This window comes from Acanthopagrus latus, chromosome 4 (genome assembly GCF_904848185.1).
Source record: "Acanthopagrus latus isolate v.2019 chromosome 4, fAcaLat1.1, whole genome shotgun sequence".
NCBI lineage: Eukaryota > Metazoa > Chordata > Actinopteri > Spariformes > Sparidae > Acanthopagrus > Acanthopagrus latus.
The window spans coordinates 2,305,600-2,320,827 of record NC_051042.1 but is presented as its reverse complement, the minus strand read 5'-3'; the positions used below and the strand labels follow the sequence as shown (position 1 = coordinate 2,320,827).

Here is a 15,228-nt window from a genome sequence, read left to right as displayed (position 1 = left end):
GACTTAAATTAAGCCAGTGTATTTTGAAGTGCTGACAGGACTTTTCTCTTGACTCCATCTAAAAAGCAGAGCTGACTCATTGTGACTGAATACTAAGGACATTCCCCTGCATCTAATTTCCAAACTAGGTTTCGAGATAGCCATTCACACTTGTTTCTTCATTTCTAGGGAAACTCACTGGTTTCCAGCAAGAGTGAGAACCAGTCTGCTCACAGTGTCATCTCTCATGTGTGTGAACAGAGGAAGTGGGTTTTTTTTTTCATCCACAGCCGATGAGACCGCAGCTTCCTGAATTAAAAGCCAATCAGATTTCGGCTTTGAGCGTGGAAAGTGACAGCAGCTGACAACTTTCTTTATGTTAATACTATCCTATGATCACTATATCACATGTGCATGGACCCGGTGAGGATGATTGTAAAGACTACTGAATTCCTTTGTTACCATCTGTTGTTTCAAGTGTTTTTTACCCTTTAATATCTCATATTTGTTGCTACTATGTGAAATAACTCCAAGGTAGACGAGGTACAGTTTGTAAATTCTATCTATTATGTCAGTTGACCAGCTGAGGGCAGCAGGCTACCCAGCACAGTTTGTACATCATCAGCCTCTCAGGATCCACGTCCTGTTTTCTGCTGGAACAACAGAGGCATTACATTACAACCCTATTACTCAACAAACCAGTAATGTCAATCAGAAAACAGCTGTCAACATATGCTGCGCCTGCAGTGTTTGTAGTCTGAACCAACAGAAGAAATTAAGAATTGTTTATGTACTGCTTTTAAAAGACATACCGCCTCAGCAGCAATGCAGTGAAACCAAATCCTCCCGCCTCTTGTTACTCCGCTTTCTTTCCCTGCATTATCTGTACCCACAGCCTGGTTGTGTAAATATGAGGCCACATGAGAGAGAATATATAATCCAAGTACAGGCCCAGAATGAAAGGCCTGGTGTCATGAATGCTGGGTGTGGCTCAGACAGGTTCGAATATGTTATGAGGAATCCTGCTCTGGCTGTCTGTGGTGTCCATGGAATCAATAACACAGTGTGTAACTAAACATACACTTCTGGCAGTCGAACCAAGGCTAAACACACAAACCGAGGACAGTCCAACTTAAAACACACACGGGCAGAGGACACAGCTTTACATGAGCACACTCTTCTGGGCACAAACGCTCTTTAAGTTGAAGTGAGTTCATAAAACTAAACACAGATGAGAAAAGATGAAATCTGACACCTTCTCAGAAACCTCTGTGTGAAGTCATACAGGACATTAAAGATCACACATGCAAATGGCTGTGCAAACACAAGTGAAAGAATAAATAAGTATCAATAGTAGCACTTACTCACTGGGACAGAAATACACACGCACACGTTAAATGATGACATAGGTGACAAACTGTTAAACCATGTGTCAGAAGTAACAGGAATATAAGACCTACGCTATGTGAACTAACACCAGAACACAGTATAACCTACACAGGACGCAGTGTCAGATCTTAATAACATGACACGGATGCAGCTTCGTTATACGTTCTGCATTATTAGCCATGGAGCTCATTAAACATTCAGGCAGAGAAACGTAGCAGGGAATAACTAGAAACTCTCACCACACACTGATTTTTAGATTTAGGAGAGGAAAGTAAATCGATTAGAAACTTCATTTTGCTCTTGAATCTTCCCAGCTTCCTTCTGCTGACAGTTTAGGAATAATTTTAGAACATGTCCCAGGTTGCATTTCACCTACACTAAAGTGCTCCATACTGTACAGCTGCCACATTCTGCATGCAAAACAACGGTGCATGAATACACATCGACAGATCTACTGCACACACTGTTATTTTATGGTCTATTGTTCATATGTAAAATGATGTGCATCCTTATTTACACTTATTTACACTTCTTGCACTGAAGTTGAGGTTCTTACCACAGCGGTCTCTGATGACCAGGTTGCGTCCTTCCTTCAGGTTGATGGTGAGCAGGAAAGACCTCAGAGAAGATCTGGAGTTCTCTGCCACAGCAGGGGTCTCGTGTCCCATCTCACTCTGTACATACACATCAGTACATCATCATTATCTAATGTAACACTGCTGTAGCACATCCGATTACATCTACACTTTCTGAGCATCTGAAACTATATAATAACCATCATTAATACATAGTTAATCTATGGTTAGTTAAACTTCATAGTTCATAGTTAGTTCAGTCATAGTAAGTTATTAACAGTAGCACATTAAAAAGAATTATTTAAGAAATAATAAAGCATTTTACTGTTTGTTAACAATAAAAAAGCTATCAACTAAAACATATTTAACTATAAATGTACCATTCATGAATTAGTCATCATTGGTTTACATACTTGTTTTAGAACCACATTTCGCCTCCACCTAGACATGTTGTTTTATCTAAAAATACATTGAAATTGAAAAACTTTTGTAACTTTTTTCCCCAGACCTTTCATGCCAGTTTTCTGTATCTGCATTCGACTAAATAATGAGAGGCTACTAGGGGTTAAACGATTTCTCTATTTCCTTTCATACATTGTCACTTTATGTGCAACTGTAATCAATTTGTAAGCTCAAAATAAGCCATCACTGGAGGTGTTCTGATTGTGTGCTTGTTTATTATAACAACAACAATGATCTAAAATCTCATCATCCTGACTTATGACAGTAAAGGTTTGTTCTACTTTCATTATAATTTCAAAGTTGCATGCTGGTCACATGCTGGAAGCTACTGATTATGTCCCTTATTCCTATTTATTTTTTTGTTGCGTATTGTGATGATGTTTTTTGATTGAATACAAAAAGCCCAGTCTATGGAAAGATTTCTGCCGTTGTATGATGTCTATGCTTTGTGTCAATGCAATGGATTATTTAATCACTATGAAGCCTCTGCTCCAAACCAAGCATCTCTGAGAGAATAAACCCCGGTGGCCTGAAATCATCCTGCTCAGCTTCCCAACCATGACCTGCCTAAAAGGCCAGGATAAAAGACAGTGATTGCTGAACCACACACATTGCCTGCTGTCCCATCATGTCCTGAACACAACACAATAATCTGAACTTAAACTTTGACACGAGTGCGTGTCAGCTAAAGCACAATGCTGCTTTCTGCATGACATTTAAACACAAACACGATCACAGTCACTTGACAGAAACACCCATTTCAACCACAGACGGAAGCACCACCTGCACCTTTTCACAATGTAAATGACATCAAAATGACATCAGCTCAACAACACTGATTCCCCATAACAACAACTAAATGCCAAAATTGTATGGCCGCACTTACATTTTGGTTGTCCTCGTCTTTTAACACGTGACCGTTGAAATCATGATTATCATACTGCGGAGGCAAACATAAATGCATTCAAAAATCTATCATGTAATATCTGAAGAGAAGGAGCAAAGTCCCATTGTGAAAAGAGGAACGTTCCAGCCTGCTGATCAGTCAAAGGTTCAGGAACTGACCTCTCTTTGGTATTTCTACCACCGGCACAAATCCTCTGAGCATTTATTAAAAATTCCTGCTTCCTGGGGACTGAACAGCATTAAACCACAGGACATACACTGGTTCTGGAAAAGGGAAATCTGCCCTCTTTCTGCCCTATTGTCCACATCAAAGTATCCATAATTCTAAGCCTTTACCGCTTTGTAGATTTAAACCATGAGGGACTTTAATTTAATCTTCTTCTTTTAGATCCTAATGTACAATGTGGACTGGTCACATGATGGGGAGATGGTGTTTTTGGCCATAAAATGTGCATTTACTACAGAGAGTGTTTAACAAATTAAGTCAACAAGGGTGATTTTCTGGTTTGTTGTGTGCCATATGTTATGTTATGCAACTGTAACCAGATTAACCTGCTCTGCAGCCACAGGGAGAAAAGGAACTGCTGTGCCCCTGTTAACCCCCCTGGTTTCCACAACGTGACTATACACTGACCACTGTGTACTGTACTGGGAGGTACATCTTACAGCTGTTAAACATAGTGTTATTTAGGAATATAGAGCAGTATCAACTAATATAAGATTCATAATGAGAGATTTTGCGTCAACAGCCTAGCTGGATTCATGACAACCTCAGCATGATAACGCGCTCTTGATGGCAATGCTAACGACGATGATTACATGATGATTGCATTGTCCATCATCGTGATTTATCGTGTTAGTATGTTAACATTAGAGCTGAATAACAGTGTCGGCAGTTTTAAAGGAGACTGATCATGAATTAGAATATCCAAGAGAAAACAAAAAAGAAAAAAAAAATACAAATTTAACCTGATAAAACGTTGAGGGGTCACCATAGTGCAGACAACTGACCCAGAGAAAGACATGAATGTCTGTTAACTCATTCAATCTGGTAGATTTCAGAATATTTTCACTGAATAAGTGATGACGGTTTGACTTCCACTTCCTTTGATTTTGTAAAATACTCTCAGAAATTGTTGACATAACTTGAGAGCTTACTATGAGGGTGTGGTGCACCATCACAAGACAACACTCACTATTTACTGTCATTGTTTATCAGCATTTTTATCTCTGATGAGCCAATGTGTCAACTTCTTCTAATGCCACTCCCCAAATCATCATCGACAAAGAAACCAGGCAAAACATATTCTAGGGAGTAGCAAAAAAAAAGCATTGTTAGAGGAAAAAGAATTCAAAAATTAAACGCGTTCTCGCAATTTCAAATGAAACTTCTACACTCAATTATTTTCTAATCGGTGTAAGGAAAGCAGGAAACTGAAGACACATTGCAACTGAGCAGCAGCAGCAGCAGCAGTGTTCATCTGAGGAGAAAGCAACTGCTCTGACAGCAGCTGAGTGGAATGTAATGTAGGTGGAGATTCACAGGAGCATCATTTTCTTTGTTTGTCGTATTACCCATTGAAGAAGGTATTCACTGAACTATGAGCTTCACCTCAAATGTTCCACCTGGAGAGCAAACATGACTGTCAAAAGGACTATGATTCCACACGCGTCTCTTGACTTTGTTCTGTACGCACACAAAGGCAAAAGGTATACAAAAGGTACACAGACCCTGATGTTGGCACTCTATTCAATCCAGTTTATCTCATGATATGAGAAATGTAGACTACTGTGACTTTTATTTAAACACAGCCGGTAATGTTCATATTACTAATTGTTTGGAAGAGCTTTCAACTGACCTAAGATGTCTTATTATACTGCAGAAGTATTCTTTGCACATTGAATACTCAGTGAAAGTTCACCTCAAATGGATTTCCTGCTATTGATGCATGTCTTCAAATTTATTTCTTATGTTATGTTACTGTGTTCTTTGTATGTATTTTTCCTTTTATAACAAAATGTCTGCCTGTTTATTTTCCTTTGTGCTGTACTCAGGTCTCTCTTGCTAAAGAGATCCTAATCTCAAGTAGATTATCCGATCAAATAAAGGTATATCGAGGTTTTATGCCTCAATGTGGGAGTTATTGCTTCTGCATTAGTTTGGGTCCACTATGAGGAGTTCATTAACGACTTGTAACAGAATCCAGAAAATACGTTTGAGGAGTGAAAACATTTCTTTTTAACTTTATTGACAGTGATATATTGTGGTTTCTTTCCTGTGACAAATGTACTTATTTTAATTTGCTTAAGAGAAAAGAGTCTGCTAAATGACCTAAATGTAAAAGTACATTCTCAAGAATTCTCTACTGTAACGCCAATAATGTCCACATTTTATACAAGTTTATGGAGCCGCTCAGCGATGCAGCATCTATAGAATTACTAATTACTAATAACTATATCATATCCTAAAACGTAATAGTCGTAGATGAAGTGCAGTAGGAAATATTATGTAATTTCTTATGCAAATATGAAACATGTTTCTTGTGCAGGACAAAACAATCCTCGTCTTTGATCTTTGAAGGATAAAATACTGTGTGTGTGAAAAATAAGCCCACAAAAAGATAAATAGCAGTAACTCACCAAAATATCAGATGGCATATTTTAGATATAACCTTCAAAACATGTCTAATGTCTTAATGATCTTTTGTTTTACTCTTCACAGTTCAGTAAATTATCTATTACTCTCTGAGACTTGGGTGCACCAAGTAGTGAATGTGACCGTGCCATCGTGGCACGCACATTCAAATCCACATCCTTGTGCCTGTTTGAAGTGTCACAAGTGTGACTCATTAAATGTAATGCCTTGGCAGTATAAAACACACACACACAGTTTAGAGTTTGTCAAGTGTTTCTGTGGACTATTGGTTTTGGAAGTTCCTCCAATTACAGCTTCATCACAGCTCCTCCAAGTTAAACTTTGAACATCCTGTGCAAATACACCAGATACCCGACACCTGCCAGTGTACAATAAACCAGCCAGTTCTTTACATGTACTCCGTCTCTTTGCCTGTGTTACAAACAAAATACATTAAAACATATTCTACTGTCATGCTCACTGTTAATGATTCTACAACAGTATTATACATGAAATTGATACAGTAACCCAAAGTAGGAAGCCACTAATCAGAAAATGAAGAAGTTTAACCTTGATTAGATTACATGAGGCCCTGTGCTTATGTTTGGAAGACTGATGTGTCCTTTATTTAGACTGATTCAACATGTCAAATGCAGTGCTGTTACCTGTGAGCTGTCCTGGGAGACCTCCACAGAGGGAGGCTCTGGGCTGTAGACGGTGATCATCTCAGGCAGGGCCAGCTCCTCAGCCTCCATGCCTCCGACAGGTCGGTAGATTGTCTCCGGGGAGCTCTTCTCCTCGTCACACAGACTGTTGAAGGACTCCTGGGAGGAAGCCCAGTCTGTGCTGTCCACAGGCACACTCAGTCTGTGTTCACTCCTCCCAGATCCTCCACCGACAGCTTCCATCCTCAGGCCACTCCCCCCTCCTGCCAGGCCTCTATTCTTAACAAGTGGTGATGAGGGGTTGCTGTAGCTGGGGGCATTGTGCTGTTGGAGCGGCGGGCTGGAACAGACGTGAGAAAAATCGTGCCTCATGTACCTTATGTCGGGAACCGAGGAGCTCATCCGATGGTCCATGGTGTGTTCCAGATGGACGGGAGACTTGCTTGGGCTCTTCTTGCTTCGCAGGAGGTTCGGCAGCATCTTCTGGCGGAGATTCCGCAGTACGCCCGGCTTCTTGGAGTCCATGATTGATTAAGACTGTGTCTAATATCTCGACATCACTGACAGCTAGAGTAAAAAAAAAAGACACAAAGAGTGAGCTGCAAATAAATCAATCAACTGGTCGGGAAGTAGTAAGAAGTAGTAAGAAGTAACCCTAACCCTAACCTTCTCCTGTTGCCAGCATGTAATAATTATAAACATGCAATGAAGCTTTTTCCCCCCTAACCAGGCAGCTTGCTTGACCCAACGTAACCAAACTACGACTGTACAGTGAAGGTCCGGTACGCGTGGTGCTGTTCCGCTGCAATGGTCATGATGTTTTGGGAGATGCTGACTTTCATGTTCTTAAATGCATAAATAAAATAATAAATAATTATTGTACTTGTACACTTGTACACAACTGCACTACCTGGGAGAATAAAACTATAAGATATATATTAAAGAGCATGACATTTTTACTAGGAAAAGCACAGGTGTCAGTAATATCCTGTAATGTGTCTAGATGATTGCAAGAGTGAGGCAGCATGCAACACTACTGAGACTGTTACTGTACACCTCTGCTTTTCCTACTGGTTCATTTCAAAACATTATCATATACATTGATATGTGCAGACTACTGTCCTTTAAAACCAAGCATGAATGGAAAAAGCAAATAATTATTAATACTTATTTGTTTATATCAGATTTTTCATTTGGATGTAGCTGTTTAAAACAGTTGACTCATCAGTTGATCTGCTGCAGGATCAACAGGAGATATAACACTCAACAAGTAACACAAAACACAATCCAATCTAATCTTTCAATCCATCATGAACATTATCTGCATCTTTCACATGTGACGCTACATGATTTTTCGCCCCACTGTATGTATCCTTCTCATTCTCAAAGAAGATTGTAGTGGCAATCTAACCACAAAACTGCCACTTGGGGGAATGTGAAGTCACTTCCAACACGTCGTTGTGCAAAAGATGAGGACTGCCATGACGTATGTGTTTCACCGTTTATTTTATGAGGGGAAAAGTTATTTACAGAAAACCGGCTGTGTTGAATGACTAAACTGAAACCAACAAGTAAATAGGAAGGAAAACCGAAAAGACTAATGTTATGATGTCACAGAAATCATCTCGGACGAATTCCCCTCTACCTGTTCACCGGTGACTCCCATATATTCAACCAGTATGAGAGCAGCAACAACAGACCATGTACTGTACGCTCATTCCACATAAGCCAATACGTAGACACACACACACATGAAATGACACATCAAGGAGGATGTTCATAACGCCCTGAATGCCACAGCCAAGCATGTGTTGTGCTGTAGGTGTAGTCATCATAAATTACAACACGTACTGTAATTATGTAGAAACTGGCTCGTGAACATGAATGGGACAACGTGCGTCCGACGCAATGACAAAGTTTTTTCTCCAGAAATTACTCTGAGCACAGAAGTTATCTTGTGACTTTTGGTTGAGTAATGTAAACTTAAAGCTCCTCCCACCTGCTCCTGCAATCGTTCAACGACATCACATCATCTTTGAAGGTGTTGCAAACGGTATTTACAGTAACGCAGTACATTACGCTGACTTGTGTATGTAGTAGAGCCTTTGTTTTGGTTCATAATAGTAATTTACACTGGCAACACTACTATAATGACGAAACATGAAGGAGAAACTAGAGACTTGCTCTTCATTATGCATTGTATTATACGATCCAAGGCTAAAACACTACATTCATTCAAAGTATGTCCTCTGGCTGGACTGCTATTTAAGATTTAATCATAATGTCAGTGTTGCCTTATTTGTCCATCCACAACCCTGGATGCAGTGTTTACAATGCCATTAAACTGCTATGCATCATACAGAGTGGCCCACTGGCCAAAGCTGGCCCACAGGACACTTTGATTTGGCCTTCTTAGTGAAACAATTACTTAAAGATGTGTAATATAAACTGCTGTTCATGCAGTTTTATCATTTTTTTGTGTGGGAAAAACGCTCTTTAGTGATCAAGCAACATTTTTCTCTGGGTCGATAACAACACTTATCATTAGTAAATCAAGGAGCTCAGTGTGTGTGTGTGTGTGTGTGTGTGTGTGTGTGTGTGTGTGTGTGTGTGTGTGTGTGTGTGTGTGTGTGTGTCGGGATCGTCTTGCTTTTCATTTCAGCAGCCATTTAAACATCATATACAGCAACAGTGCTCAGCCAACACAGCCCTCTAAACGATCTATAGACAGTCATGTGGACATCATACCAGCATTTTACATTCTACAGTCTCATTTACCACAGCAGCGATACAGACACCGGCTGAACTTTCTTGCTCTCTCTATGCAGTTGTGTTAACACGCAGAACACAGCCGTGTTATGTCTATCTTTTAATAAAAATCTAAACATCATGCCCTCGATGTTGTGTACATTTTTCCCCATGGTGACAACCCTACTCTGTTTTTCTTTCACTCCTTCCCCCCTTCACTCTCTCTCCAACTCTCTCCCACTCCCTTACTATCAAAAGCCAAGCTGATGATCAGTCTGGCAGAGTGATACTTTGCACAGTAAATCAGTAGATTATGACATCTTGGGTTAGGGTTAGGATACAGTACAATAGGTGTTTGCCTTTGGCTCATGATTACGTTTCAGTTCGGGCACCCCTGCATTACAGTGTGCAGCTATTCTATTCCCCTCTTGTCGCTTTGCTTGATTTAATCACCAGTCATCAAATACATGGTGTGATTGAGGTCTAATCTCATTTTTGGAGTGCAGCCACTGCTTAATGGCATGTCCTGAGGCTGTGTATGTGTTTATGGCTGAGTCATCTATTATGCAATCTAGCTTCCCCACTGTACGGTCACTCTTATTCTTTAAAACATGATCTCCATTTCAAAATGAAATGAACAAACCATGAGTAGACAAAGCGGTGGGGCATGTTGTGATGCGTCACTAATGCTTTAAGCTGTCATCTCTCTGAATGATCTCTGCATTTCAAACAGCAGCAGCACCTGAACAGAGCTGCTGCTGCTGCTGCTGCTGCTGACAGAACCTGAATTTGTAGAACCTGATTTCCTGAGTCCTCTAAGCCTCTTAGCAGTGGCCTCAGACCTTGTATTGTCATTAACTACGTCTGATGACTTGCCTTGTTATCAGCTGCAGAGGGGAAGTGGAGGAAGACGGGGGGAGGAGACAGACCAAGGAACAAGACAAGAGTGGGTGTTTACAGAACAGATGTCAAAGGGTGAAATTAAAAATGCAGGTTGAGACTACAGACCAAGCACTTAATAAGTTACACCTAATTTCACATGTTGATGACAGAATATTTTCAGAATATTTAGAATCCAGATGTTCAAACAGAACGTTAGTATGAACAGTCTCGGGTGAGCTGAAGTGTTTTTTCCAGCAATTCGTCAGTCTACAGTCTCTTTTCACTACACCTTGTCTGGAGAAATAGAGTGAACCAGTGACTGAGATATCTGTAGCCCAGATTCATAATTCTCTATCCTGACCCAAATACAAGGATTAGATGGTGGATGGCTGAAAGAGAGAGAGACAGCAGAGGAAAAGGATGATGTCCTCTGTACGGCCTGACTGTGGTCTGACTGCAGGTCTGTCTATTATTCAAGTGAATCTATCATGAGCTACCAGTCTTTCCTGTTTCAACATGATTGGTGTTGAAATGGTTACATTAAGACTAAAACTTGAAAGTCACAGTGAAATGAAAAACACATCTCCCAATCCTGTGGCTTTGTGTCACTGACTCTGGTTACTGTACTGTAAAGGCTAAATATCTTTTCTTTTACTGAAAAACATTCAATTACTTTTTACTATTTGTGGTGACTCATCGTGGGGCTGGTTTCATAAAACATCAAAAGAAATGTGATTCTGAGTTAAGCAAAGCCCAACCATTGCATAAAAATGTACTTGAGCAGAAGAGTTTCGTGTGTATTTAATATTTCAGCTGGGAAAAACTTTGTGTTTGAGGTCTGACTTTATTCATTTGATGCGAACACCACGGGTGAGGGTGTTATCAGTGGAGACACACAGTAAAGCTGCAGACTGCTGTATCTCTCTACTACTATTACACCATATCTGCTCAACTACACCTGCTTTTGTAAAATTCCAATCACATCTGATTGATTTAATTATCATGCTTCTTCTAAATAAACCTGGCCACACCTCGTTACAGAAGCTAGAGACTCTCAACTTCACTTTCACTGAGTCTTTATATCCACTGTGTGGAAAATGTCATGATTAAAGCATCTTTCAAATGACTCTGATTACACACGATTTTGTTTGTGGAACAAAATCAGGGAAGTTAATGTTTTGCTTTCAGCTCATTTATCTTTTAGTGCCCCAGAGGGCCAGAAAAACAGAGCCGACATGAGAGGACTAGCACCGAGGGAGACGAGAGTACATACAGATAATAGTGTTGCAAATGAGATGGGGAATAGGCGGAGCTGAATCATAAGAAGAAACCAAATAAAACTGCTGAAATGGGCTTTTCCTTCCTTACTCCATTTTCTTTTGTAATGATTCATTTAGCTTTAGCAACAGCCAAGCACAGTGACAACACGTTAAGTCAGTTGAAGACTGCAGATGAAGGCCAACAAGTGGCATGGGAGGGGTATTCACAGACAATCGTGAAGCCACAGACGCTCACGGACGGACAGCCATTGGTCTACGGCTGGCTGTTGGCCAGTGTCTGGACCCTGAGTCGCATAAAAGGCTGGTGGGGTTTTAGCATTCTTGCTGCCAGTGTTTTTTTTGGTACAACCACTGGAGCTGCAAACTGTTTAAATCTACAAATACTGGCTTCAGTGGATCAAATGACAGTATAACAGTAGTTACGTTAAAGCGGTTGCCCATTGTGACAAACCCACAAAAAGTTATCACCAAATCCAAGACATTCCTTTCAGAGCTATGAAGTGTTTTAGCATCTTTCAGCTCATCGTTTCTGCAAAAAAGCTCACTGTGCACGAGCTGCCCACCGGCAACAACTGTACAAAGTACTGCAGTAAAAAGAATTCATTACATTTTGATGTTAACGAAAAAATTTAATTAACGTGCAAACTGTTTCTCTACAGAAAGATCAAGCTTGAAACTCCAAACCTCATTACTCCAGAGACTTGAAATCTACATTTCTACTGTAACTAAATTCATGACTGTGTCACATTTGACTTGGTTACCCAGAGAAAGAGCCCTGCAGTGAGCATCAGTCAGTCTCAAAACTGGAGACTGGAATGTCTTTCACCTGCTGATGCTGTGGTACTGGTCACGGCAGACAAACCAGTTCACCTGCACGGGCTAATAGCCTGTATACCTTTTGTTGTCATCACAGTTTATTGTTAGGTGTTTAACTACACAGACTTATGACAGAGCATCTTACAATCAACTTCTATTCTAGAATGAACAACTTTGTACTTTGAGACCAACAGAAATAAGGTCAGACATAAAGTAAATAAGAAGTAACCCATGCTGTATATGTCTATCTGAACTGAGCTTTTTCTTACTGCACTCAACAGCCTCTAACATCAATAATTAGCCCTGAAAAGTCACAGTTACCTTAAAGGTTTAGTTATGATCCAACACACAAGAGAAAGGGGTTTACAAAGAGCATCACAGTACTACTAAAGTGTCACTAAGCAGGACAGCGCACCATTGATGTGACTATAAAACTAGTGAGGTGTAAATAACGTGCGGTCCACTGCTCGTAAACACAGCACCGGTGTAACCATGTAACTGAGGAATACACCCATGTGGCCACACAGCTGAACAGGCCATGACATTCATTTCAACTGGCAGTCGAGCTAGTGGGGTCAGCCAGACTTAACCTGCACTAAACAAATGTAATCAGGTGTGGTCACATTCCAATCTCTTGATGGGAAGAAATCCACTTTCATTAAAGCTTGGTTTAAAAGAAAAATCTATGTGTCTGTGCATGTTTAAAAGGCAAATTAAATCCCTTTTACAGTCCATACCTGGTGCCAGGCCAATCTGTAGACACGTGAAGGCTGAAGGCACAAAGACAGCCGAGTTCAAGGAGGCACTGCAGACGACCTTGTCTAGTATCACTTGCATCACATTTTTTGTCATCTGTCTGACTCTCTTATGTAAAACCAAATTCAGAGAGATGGCCAAGAAAAACACGATTTGTCTCCTTCCAGATCACGATAAAAACAAGTAGCCAAAAGGGCGAAAAACAGGTGATAAACAATACCAGAAAAAATACAACATTACCAAGACCATAAATGTTCTGAATTAAGTAAAAAAGTGTTTGTTGATAATACAGAGTGACTGGTAATTATAACTAAATAATATGGGAGCATGTTGGGCAGGTTAACCATAAGAACCTGTGGATATAAAAAATTAATGACATAAAATCCACGATTCTCTTTAGTAACAAAACATAAATAAAATCACAAAACACATTTACTAATGTGACATCGAATGTGAACACAAATCTGATGATCTTACTAATAACAAAAAAGTACAGTGTCGCACAAAGTGGGTAAACTTTTATAGAATTATTCATTAAGGCTGGGCAATATGTTGATATTATATCAGTGTTATACATAATGAAACATTATCTGTTATTCTGGATATCTCTGCATCATGATACAGTGCACGTGTTGTCTGTTACAGCTTTTAAAAGCTGCATTACAGCAAAGTGCACGTTTTTTTTCTCAACTTACCAGATTCTTCTACTTGTGCTAATACTTGCCTTTAGCCACCTAGTTGTTGTATCCACATTACAGATGATTATTTACCAAAATCTCATTGTGTTAATATTTTGTCAAACAGACAATAATCACTAACACAGCGTTTGTACACCTGTGGATCAACAGGTACACACCTTGTTGACCAAAGGTCAACAAAATTCAAACAAAAACTCACACTGCACACAATAAAGTGATAACACTGTTTCAGTACACAGTTCTTTATCAGGTTATTTTACAAGACAAAAGGAGAGACAATCTTTAACAGGTACGTTGACCCACATGCACCAATCAGGTCACACTAGCTCCAACCTAATTTGTATCACAATAATTATGTAATGTAACTCTGTAGTGTGACTTGATTGGTCCATGTGAGTAATCCAACCTATTCAGGTCCGTCTCTCCTTGTGTCTTGTAAAATGAAAATGAAAACAGAAGTGTAACCGAACATTGCTGTTAACTTCTTCCGGACGTGCGAAGAAGACAGTTTGGAGTTTCTGGTTGTGGCAGTGCCGATGGTCATCCCTACATTATTGTTACAGGAACAATATCGATGTGTTAGGTCAGAAATATTCTGATATTTCATGATTTCATCCAGTCGTAGCATTTATTTAGTGTTTCTGAGGAGAAAACACTCAGATAAATACTGTGAGTCCCGATGTGTTGATATCTCATGATTTCACTAATATACAATGCTCTACGGTGACTAACAGGAAAAAGTACAGGCAGAATTGTGCTGCCTTACATGGGTGGGCTGTAATGACTGGGAGTATACGTATAAAATACATCTGTTCATAACTGGCTAATAAATGCTCTATTCAGGGATGTTTTCCTTCTCGTGATGTTTCTCCAGTATGAGGAGAGCCGTAACAATATGAGTGGGGTCAAGTCGTGTCAGAGTGCAGTCAGAGTGTGTAACAGTAGTAACATAACTTGCTAATAGTCAAATTCTGTAACCATAAATTCTGCAAATTCATTTTTTCAACAGGCACTGGAGCAGGCTGATGTATGAACTGATGACTGTGAGAAAATCATGCATAAACAGTGTTTCTACTGCCAGTCCAAAATGGGGTCACCACCGTTTGAACAATACAGAAGACACAGATTTTACATAACGGCTGACAGAATACAAATAAGGGATGATAGTGTTTTAAAATGATACTGGGTTAATCCGTTGTTAAACATAAAAGCCCTTTTACAGGCCTGGTCCTCAAAACTGCAGAGATGTGAGTGATGAAGATGTAATGAAAACACATTTTAAAAAATATCACAAATTAAGACCACAGTAATTCTCACTCAGACAGCAGATTCCAGATAATCATTAACTGTACATCATAAGGAAACACGATCATTTTTAAATACCTACTGCACAGTTATCTTCTCATCGTAATGTTTTATAAGCTAAAACAGTATCAG

General features: G+C 39.7%; 1 protein-coding gene across 3 annotated transcripts in view; it reads right to left on the bottom strand.

Moving 5' to 3' along the window:
- Window positions 1-15,228, bottom strand: part of LOC119017997 (multiple C2 and transmembrane domain-containing protein 2-like) — a 38,996-nt gene that overhangs the window by 22,588 nt on the left and 1,180 nt on the right. For 2 of the 3 annotated variants that reach the window (XM_037095274.1, XM_037095275.1), the window contains exons 2-4: window positions 6,612-7,178; window positions 3,292-3,345; window positions 1,925-2,042 (exon numbers count right to left, since the gene is read on the bottom strand). In XM_037095274.1, the coding sequence (XP_036951169.1) occupies window positions 1,925-2,042; window positions 3,292-3,345; window positions 6,612-7,136 (697 nt within the window). In that variant the 5' untranslated portion in view covers window positions 7,137-7,178. The remainder of the gene's footprint in view (window positions 1-1,924; window positions 2,043-3,291; window positions 3,346-6,611; window positions 7,179-15,228) is intronic. The other variant, XM_037095276.1, reaches the window with a different exon arrangement.